Source organism: Triticum aestivum, chromosome 7A (genome assembly GCF_018294505.1).
Source record: "Triticum aestivum cultivar Chinese Spring chromosome 7A, IWGSC CS RefSeq v2.1, whole genome shotgun sequence".
Taxonomy (NCBI): domain Eukaryota; kingdom Viridiplantae; phylum Streptophyta; class Magnoliopsida; order Poales; family Poaceae; genus Triticum; species Triticum aestivum.
This window is the reverse complement of record NC_057812.1, coordinates 647,589,860-647,600,139: the sequence shown is the minus strand read 5'-3', so window position 1 is coordinate 647,600,139 and position 10,280 is coordinate 647,589,860. Positions and strand designations below refer to the sequence as shown.

The 10,280-nt window shown below is 45.5% G+C and overlaps 1 protein-coding gene across 1 annotated transcript; it reads right to left on the bottom strand.

The window, feature by feature from the left end:
- Positions 1–6,702: 6,702 nt before the first annotated feature.
- Positions 6,703–9,524, bottom strand: LOC123148942 (cytochrome P450 72A397). The gene is made up of 5 exons (XM_044568467.1): positions 9,145–9,524; positions 8,681–8,901; positions 8,245–8,489; positions 7,621–7,999; positions 6,703–7,350 (listed from the first exon to the last, which is right to left on the bottom strand). Exons 1-5 carry the CDS (start codon positions 9,452–9,454, stop codon positions 6,925–6,927), a joined length of 1,581 nt encoding a protein of 526 aa, XP_044424402.1. The 5' UTR covers positions 9,455–9,524; the 3' UTR covers positions 6,703–6,924.
- Between the last annotated feature and the right edge of the window lie 756 nt (positions 9,525–10,280).

The window sequence follows — 10,280 nt, the reverse complement described above, 5'->3', positions numbered from 1 at the left end:
GCACACAACTCATCTGTCAATGGGTTGTCCAGTTTAGCCACACCGGAAAAAATTCTCTGCGGCAACTACATCTCAAATTCATCGAGATAATAGGATGTCTCGAGTTAAGCATCTACAGTTCCGACCTGGCCCAATAGCGTGCCTTCAAAAGAAATGTAGAAGAAAATGGGGAGCACCCAGGATTCAATCCCGGGTCTCTGACATGATATGCGGCACTGCTAGCCAGTGAGTTAGCATCGAATTTGTGGAAAATAGTAGGGCGCGACCTACTTAAGGGGAAAAGAGCCGGTTTTCCATTGGGTTTTTCATGTTTTTTTCTTTGTTTTCTCACCCGTTTTTCTTCGTTCCTTTCATCATTTTCACTGGTTTGTTTCTTTTATTATTTTTTTTTCTTTATTTCTTTTCATAGTTCCCATTGATATTTTTTTCTTTCCTTTTTCTTATTTTGCTTCGGTTTTCATTGTTTATTTCTTAGTTTTCATGGCTTTTTTCTCTTCTTTCCTTTTTCTTCATTTTCAACAGTTTTGTTTTGTTTCTTTGTCATTTCCCTAGATTTTTTATTATTTTTCTATACCCATTTTTGGTATACATCCAATCTTTTCTCCCCTAAAAATATTTTTTTCTAATACACGTTTAACATTTTCAAATACAAGTTTAAATTTTATTAATACATGATCAACACTTTTTCTATACACATTTCTTTAGAAAATTCAAATCCTTGATGAACATTTTCTAAATACAAGAGTATTATTTTTAATATATAGTCAACAGTTTTATATACATTTTGAATATATTTTTAAATGCTTGATTAACATTTTTCAAGTTCGTTCAACATTTTTTCAAATACTTGATTCACATTTTTATATACATGATCAAAACAAATTCATGATTTTGAATACATGGTCAATATTTTTTTCTATACACATTTCATTTTTTCCAAATGCTTGATTAACATTTTTAAAGCTTGATTATCATTTTCATGTACATGCTCAATTTTTTCATCTTTTTTTAATACATGGTCAATGTATTTTCCATACACATTTAACATTTTTTTAAAATTCTTGATTAAAAAATTCAAATATTTGTTCTAATTTTTTCAAATGCTTGATTCACATTTTTTTAAATAAAGGATCAAAGTTTTCATACATAATTTTTTGTATTCATGATAAACCTTTTCTATATACACACTTAACATTTTTCAAGTGCGTGGTTAACATGTTTCAAATATTGTTTGCAGTGTTTTTTGTAAAATGTATATATATTAAAGTATTAAAAATAAAGCAAAAAACATAAACAGAAAACTAAAAAACACAGGAAAAAAATGAGGTTGCGGCCTTTCGCGTTCCTGGGCCGGCCCATATCGAGACGTAGGGGCACCCAGATTTCTTCGCTGCCGTTTTGAAAAACAAAAGCCACACCGACAGTTTGAAACAATAAAACAGATCTTGACGGCGACTCCCGCCGCCGTCGCTCCACTCCCTCCTCCGCCACCGCTCGACTCCCGCCGCCGCAGCTCGAACTCCCTCCTCCGACGCCGCTCTCCAAGCCAGCGCAGAGCTCGACTTCCGCCGCTGCGTCTTGATTCCAGCCGCACGCAGTCTCCGGGGACTTCTCCGCCAATATGGAGCCACCGCCGCCAGGTACTTCCCCTGCTCCTCTCTCCTTGTGCTTAACTGGAAAAATCGTATTATTTCCATGAACTTCTAGGAGTAGGATGGTAATGTAAGCTTTGTTGGCCGTTTCGACCCGGGACGGCGTCGCCACCATGGGCCTGGGCAGCATATGCATACGGCACGGGCACACTAGTGGACTTGTATGTGTTGTTGATTTAATCATGCGCTTCCAGACAGAGATTGGAAATAGAAGGTCTTCTGCTTGTATTTTACAGATATGTTTATCCATTTGGATTAGTTCTGAACTTAGTGATTAGGATTTAGGAGATGAACGAGGCAGTAACTTTGTACTTGTAGTCTCGGTTTTTAGCTATGAATGTCAGCTATCTTCAGTTTTACGGCTATTTGAGCAGGCCATAAATTTTTTTGCTTCAGTGATTGTTGACAAATTAGAACTTGCATTCGAAGGTTGGTTTTAAGGGTGTTAGGTAATATTGATGCTGTTAGGGTCTCTCTACTGATCTCACGAATCACTTACAGATACAAGGATTTGGGTAGCTAGATTACATGAACAAGCAAGAACAAGGGGATTGAGGAGGAGAGCCAGAGGTGGGAGAGGAAGCCGCCGTGCCGTTTCAGTCGCGATCCAACCGGATGACCTGCTCGATCCACCCTTTCAAGTATTTGTAGTCGCTGGCTCCATGGCCTAGATGCTAGGCCCGACCCTCTCATGCCGGCCCACGGCCCACCCGTGGAGGGTTGCTAACACCCCTCCCTCCTTGAAACTTGGCTTGACCCCAAGCCGAAGCTCAGAAGAAGACTGGAAGGTTGACTTGCCAGGATCCCACGGCGCTTGAAGTTCCTTGATCTTGCTAGGATCGCCATGGTAATCTTCATGATAGTAGCCAAGATGGGTGTAGACTCGATCAAAGTAGCAAGCTTGCTTGCCCAGGTTGCCGAAGTAGTCATCATGGCCGATGGGAACCAAGTTGAGGATGACGTCGAGGTAGTAGTTATGGTCGACAAAGGTGGCGACGACCATGAAGATCCTCCCTCCTTGAAAAATTGCGTGCCCACAGTGAATCCAGAGCTCCACCCCGTCCATGGGCCATGCTACCAACCAGATCCGAGATGTACATGCCGACAACATTGATAACCATTGGTGTTGCTCCAAACACTGCAAACAAGTAGTCCACCATCTCCCAAAGTTAGTCCGAATTAACGCCATGCATACTGACCATGCTATCATTGGCACGCCCGGCACCCAGACGCTGAACCTTGTGATAAACGAATACCATGCACTGGACTTCTTGATCAGTCCATGTGAACTATCTTGGCAAACTTGGAGCACCCAGCAATGAGCATAGAGATAATACTTCCCATTCGAACCAGGAGGAATCAACAGGCTATTAACATTTCCAAAGCACCAGTGCCCTTGTAAGATGGGCATAACATTGAAAGAAAATTGCAGTCTAAAGCCACCCTGATCCCGATATTCCTTCAGTTCTGTGATGCTATTCCCAAACTTCGACCAATCAGATAGAAGTGAGCTTAGGAAGCCCCAGCAGTGGTCCTCACAGTTTATGCACATAATGGAAGCCTCCAAGAATTTATCAAACCATGAACCTGTTGCTCTCCCCTTCCTTGCCACCAATCAGTGCAGATGAAGAGAGTTAATGGCACAATTTCCATAATATTGCAGCTCCATTTGCTGCTTCTGTAGAGGTGTCCCGGCCAACGATCCAATGGAATGTGTTTGCACATACACTTGGTTTTCCATTTCACCAAAGTTTACACCGTAAGAGCTCCACCTGGCAACAACATGCAAGTGAAATTCAAACACAAATATGATCTTGTTGCGTAGGGAAACTTCTATACCATGCACATCGAACTCCTTCGCATGTACAGCAAGCTCCAGGTTGAACAATGATTCGCGTGCATGGTCTTCACCACCACAAGGATAAGCATCAATAGTATTACTCGTAATTGCACACCATATCTGCTCCACTTGCAAGTTTATTCCCTCTTGACAATGATTAGAATGAGACAACTTCATGTGGTAGACCTGGTTCTTGTGACCTGCATACCTCCGAGTCAAACAGTTTGCTGACACCGGCAGCCCAAGTAGTGTCACTGGACAGCAGTTAGACAGGTGATAGCATAACCCAGCCAGCTTCCATTGAAATTGATCATAGCAACAGAGAAGAAGGCAGACTGCACTTGTCCGCCAGATAAAGAATGATGTGTTATGCAACTTACATCCACTCTCACAAGATATAGGAGTAACACTGCACTTTGGCATCTCATTAAAATTTTCCTTCAGCAATTCTGCTAGTTGGTCATCAATACACTCTGGTAATTGCACAACCAACAGTCCCATTGTTCCACTGGTTACTGCACCAATTCGGCTGAATGTGGTCTGTACTAGCCCAGATTGTATTCTCCATTTACACTTCAGTCGCTTGCAACAGATCTCTAGAAGTTGTCTGTAAGAAATATGGTTGTAGCCCCACTCAAAAGCAAGTGCATCAGTATAGTGGCATGAACAGAGAGAATTTCCATCAGTAAGATGTACAACAAACAATCCATGTTGCTGTAACTTAAGATAGACCAAGCTACATTGGGCATCTCGCTTATCATCGGATACCTTCTTTACGCGTCCGAACAGATGTAGTGACCAGCCCCAGAGGCCATCTATGAGAAGAAACCCTCCATGGATTGTGAATGGTGCCTCAAGTACAGTAAGGAGTCGTATCAAGGTCAGAGAGGGAACTACAACCATTCCACTGTCATGCACTTGAACACTTAGAAACAGATGCTTCAGGAACTTGTCATCAACAGAAATAGGCACATGGGGGTCCCAATTGGCAACACTGGAACAATCCACATCTGGTGGCTCACCATTTGAAAATGATGGACACGGAATTTGATGTAAATCAACTCCATAGACTAGCCAGTGTACCAACCATTGCCAAGAAATAGACATCCCATGAAACAGACACGAGAGTTTTACCTCTTGACATTGCCTTGTGCATAAACTTTCATTTGGGCTAGGATGAATCACTCTTTCCAAATCACCACGGCCACTCATTAGACACCCATGGTCCCACCAAAAAAATAACCTCAGGTCCGGTGGGTGCGGTGGCACTGTCTGCACCCACGAACGATGCACCGCTGCAGCTGCGAGCCAAATGGGTAGGGTTGTTGACGATGAGTCGATGATGCGACTGTCAGCATGGGTGACCCACTCGGTCGAACAGGTAGTGGGCATGCAGCCAGCAGTCGCTAAGATAACACTGGCCGTGACAGACGCATCAACTTGGCCTGAGCATTCTGCCAAACACTTGGTCTGCGCCAGCGCACCGAGTGCAAGGCCGAGAGATGGCTCACTCATTGGTGTTGGTGAGTCCCCTGGACGTGCGGTGAAGGGCGTAGACGAATCCCAAGCAGCCTTCGACGCCTCCATCCTATCGTCTCCATCGGTGCTGTGGATGAGGCCATCCGTCGAGCAGGTTGTGGGCGTTGGTGCAGCAACGCCCGTGGCGTCAATGTCGAGCTCGGGAAGAGCATCGATGGTGGTCGTTGGGGCGAAGTCGAGGGCGTACGTGCCCTGTTCAGGGCTGGAGCACGCAGGTGCCAGATCCTTGTCATCGGAGGCGTCCATGGCGAGGAACTGAGAAGAGGTCGAGATGGTCGCCTGCTCGAATGCCGGCTTCGTGTTACCGAACCCGACCGCGACAGCCTCCCTGATGCTCTCCTTCATGCTCTCTCGGAACTCCTTCAGGAGATCCTTCAGGTCCTGCTTGGTCGCCGGCTCCATTGCTCGATCGGGTGGGAGGTGGTGGGGAAAATTTTGGCTCTGAATACCAAGTGTTAGGGTCTCTCTACTGATCTCACGAATCACTTACAGATACAAGGATTTGGGTAGCTAGATTACATGAACAAGTAAGAACAAGGGGATTGAGGAGGAGAGCCAGAGGTGGGAGAGGAAGCCGCCGTGCCGTTTCAGTCGTGATCCAACCGGATGACCTGCTCGATCCACCCTTTCAAGTATTTGTAGTCGCTGGCTCCATGGCCTAGATGCTAGGCCCGACCCTCTCATGCCGGCCCACGGCCCACCCGTGGAGGGTTGCTAACAGATGCACCATTTCTCCCGTGCTAGTCGCGATGGATTGGGGTGGCCAGAAAGAAGCACATGAAGAAGCTCCGGCCAACATCGAGGACCGGGAGGATGAGCATGGACCTGGCGAGGTCTGAGACGAGCACCAGGGCAACGGAAAGTTTGAGAAGGAGCAGCAAGCTGCTACCGTGCGCAGGGGGGGCGCCAGGGTGCCGGCAAGCTGCTTCTCAATTATTCTACAATTTGAGGGTAGCTCAGCATCTGAAAATCAATCGAAATCTTATAGAGATCGATTTGAAAACTAATGAAGGGATGCTATCTAACCTATTACAGTACAATACAGCAGTACCACTACTATATTTCGGATTTGCCTGCAATCGTATGATATGTTAGTAGTATTACATATGCAGAGGTGGGTCGGTGAACATAGGAAAGAGAACCAGATGCATCATCATTGTTCATTGAGCACATTTGTTCAGCAACTATCGGCGCTGCTGCACTGGATCATGTCTTGCTTTTCTTTCAAACTGGGAGGCCGCAGGAGGTCGCCAAGATTCAAGAGTGAACAGGAAAAATGGTCTCTTTTGTTTATATATACCTCTTATCTTTCTACGAGGAAGCAAATATGTACTTCCTCTGTGATATAAGACTTTTTAGATCACTTCCATTCGCAGATCATCGGTTGGGGAAGGGCCAAAGCGCGGTGATGGAGGGCATGAGCTGACGTCTGACGGCGGCGAGTCGATGGTCCTGTTCGGCTTGAGAAACTAAGTATCTTCCGTGCACGGTTAACCCAGTATACATATAAGGAGGATGCAGAAGCTGTATGGTCCAGACTCCAGAGAGTTATCACTGTCATCTACTCCCTCCGTTCCAAAATAGATGACCCAACTTTGTATTACCTTTGTAAAGGTAATACAAAGTTGGGTCATCTATTTTGGAACGGAGGGAGTAATATGTTTCTGCAGCTTGATGAAAGGAGTTCCATTGAATGACAGTTCAGACTTGCAGTACTATTATGAACTGAAGCAAACGACAGTTCAACTGAAACTACATTTACATTCATTCAGGTATTTCAAAATAAAAATTACACAGCATGTAAACCTGGTTGCATTTTTATTCAGCCGAAAGCTAAACATTTAAACTATACACAGCACGTAAGTAAATTCACTGCCCCATGAGAAAGCACGCTCATATCTTCTTCAGCCTAATTTGAGCACCGTGCTGTGGCTGCAGGATTAACACGGTGTACGGTGCGTGGATGTAGGACGGTGAGAGCTCGAACGAGAAGCGCTGGAGGATGGTGCTCAGAGCCATCTTTGCTTCCAGCAACGCAAAGTTCTGGCCGATGCAGATACGAGGACCCCCTCCAAACGGGAAGAACGCCGCCGGATGCTTTGCCGCATTCGAGATGCCATCAGCAAACCGCTGTGGATTGAATTCCTTTGCGTCTTTTCCCCAAATATCGGGATCATGGTGGATAAAGATAAGGGGCAACATAAGGTTCACCCCTGCCGGATATCTGATGCCACCAAGCTCCATTGCCTTGTAAGTTCTTCTCGCAAGGAAGATTGCTGGCGGGTACAACCTAAGAACCTCATACAAAATCATTGTTACCTGCAAAACAATACACAATATCAAGATCATTACTCCGACCATTCTAGACCTAAAAAATCACATCATCCTAAAAAAATCCTTTCAATTCAATTTATGAGTATATGTTTTGCTCACATGCATATGTAGACATGTGTTACAATTTTTAATGATACTGGAACATGATAGGTTTTATTCTTGGCTACTTCTTTTCTCACTTTGATGATGGAGAGGGTCGTATTTGATTTTATTTTATCCCACAATATGTGCACAAGGCATAAACTTCGCACTTACAATCTTCAGGCGACTCAAGTTCTCAAAATCTGGTCTGGTTCTTCCAAACTGATGCAAAACTTCCTCCCTTGCCTGCTCCTGCCACTCTGGGTGCATGCTTAGCACAACTAGAGTCCATGTGAGCAAGACCGATGTTGTCTCCATACCTGCAAAGTAAAATAGCTTGCATTCCTCAATTATATCTTCAATACTCATTCCAAGATTTGCTTTCCCATTTGCTTGTTGCATATTTGACTCCAACAGCAATCCTAGCAAGTCATCGCTGCTAGCTTCACCGTTTTTAATAGCTCTTTCTTTTTTCCCAATAATGCCTCGTAGAATCGTGCGGATTTCACGATCAATTGCTCTCATCCTTCTGTTGTTTTTTGTTGGTAAGAACCTGCAAATGGTCTGACATGTCAGCATAGGAAAGAAAATCTTGATTGCTGCTGTTTAAGTTTACCATCGAAAAGACTAAAGTTTCTTTGATCAGCCTACTATTTTCTTCAATAAACTCTTTCATTTAAAGAAAAGAAGTGTAGTACTATTTTCCTTTCAAATTCCATTTGATCACCTCTAAGCGGAGATAAACTAGCTACTCCATTTGCTTGAAATGATATGAGCTTGTGTAAGAAAACAACTTACCAATAGCCTGGGATGAAAAGTGTCTGAAAAGCCTGTATTAGCCGTTCACATAACTCCCCTTGCAGCTGGAATATTTTCATTCCCTCCTGATAATTGCTACCAAATGCTGTTCTCGAGATGACATCTCCAGTCAGATTCTGGAACTCAGGAAAGACGTCAATCTCACAAAATCCTCCAGTGGGCATGGAATTCTCCCATCTTGTAATCATTTCTTCGCAACACGCAGAAAATACAGGCAGCATCCTCTGCAAATGAAACATTGCTTATCAGTCTATACAAAGAGTTGTGTTTTTTTTTTTTGCGAATCAGTCTATACTCTATACAAAGAGTTATGTTTTCCTTGTTCTGTATATAACTTCACTTTAATTAACGAAAATACAAAGAGTGCATTATCCCACATCACCCATGCCACCAGAAAATTCCATTGAACAGATACCTTTATCTTCTCATGGTGAAAGGCGGGATTGAGGATTCTTCGGTGCTTTGCCCATTTGTCGCCTTCATGATTTGCAACTCCGTCGGCTAGCAGCTTCCCGAAACGGCTACTCTTTTGCTTCCCGTAGTGTCCAAACTTGTTGGACAGAATTTCTCGCACCAATTCCGGGTCAGGAATCGTCACCCTCGGCGTTGGACCAAACCAAGTGAACGACATCTTCCCTGCAATTTTGTACATGGATGGATGTTTTGTTACATGGCAATCAAAGTGCATGCTGTAAACTTGTACGTAATTTGTTAGTGTCTCCTGTCTAGCAAGATCCATCCCACACATATAAATTTGTCTTCTATAGCGAACATGCTGTGTATCAGAGGTTCAGAGCACATCCGCACAAGAATAGACAAAGCTCAAAGAGTCTCAAAACAAGTTCAGGCAATTGTGAATTTCGCGACTGAAGAACATACCGTGCTCCTTGATGACGTTGCAGGACATGGGCTGCACGCGAGGGGTGATGTCGTGGGAGCCGCGCGGCAAGGGCTGCAGCCGGGCCTCCCTGCTGAGCCGGGCGTTCTCCGGCACGTCGCCGGTGAAGAGCCGGTACCGGGTGCCCCGGAGGCCCTGGGCCCGCAGAGCCCGGCCCAGCCGCCGCGGCGTCCACCACGCCCACTCCAGGACCCACGCCCCCAGCCACAGCAGCGCCACGGCCGCCGCGGCGCCGGCGACGCTCCACGGCGAGGCGTCCCCCAGCAGCATCCGGAGGCTTTCGGTCGCCATCAGTTCAGTGAAGGAGAGGAAAACCAGGCGCAGCGCAACCGCCGGTCGCGTCCGTGTGTGGACAGTGGCTGGAGTTAAGTACGGGCCGGCTGGCTTGACGCGTAGCATGTATTATCCTTCTTCTAGAAGCCAGAACCGAGTGGCCACGGAGGAACTTGCGAGGCACAGGATTTCCTTGCGTGACCGCGTGTCGCCCTTGCATGCTCAAATTTCGTTCCATGACCGCGTGTCGCCCTTGCATGCTGAGATTTCCTTGGCCCCATGCACCGGCGGGGCCGGCTATGAAGCAATGAGCTCGTCAGCTGACTATTATACTCCCTCCGTTCCTAAATACTTGTCTTTCTAGTCATTTCAACAAGTGACTACATACGGAGCAAAATGAGTGAATCTACACTCTAAAATATGTCTACATACATCCGTATGTAGTAGTCATTTGAAATGTCTAGAAAGACAAATATTTAGGAACGGAGGGAGTAGTATGGTTGCACTCGTCAACCGATCAGTTCTACAATAATTCGGCCGGTCTCGTTCATGCGGTCAGGCATTGCGTCACGGGAAGCCCCGAGCCAAAGGAAGCTCACCGTGCCTTCAAGTTTTCAGTGGATAATAACAGAAGAAATGGCAAAAGGATGGTATAGTGACGGGTGCATTGGCTTCAGGGCCTGCCAGGTAAAATCAAGGGACCTTGCAAACTCTAAGTGAGATCTATTTTGCTTATAAAATGTTTAATGGGAGCTCCTAATCGACGCTGTTGGTGCCGGTTGCCGATCCTGCCGCTCGCGCATGATCGTTGGCTGGCCCAGACCGTTCGATCGTCCTCGCCAAT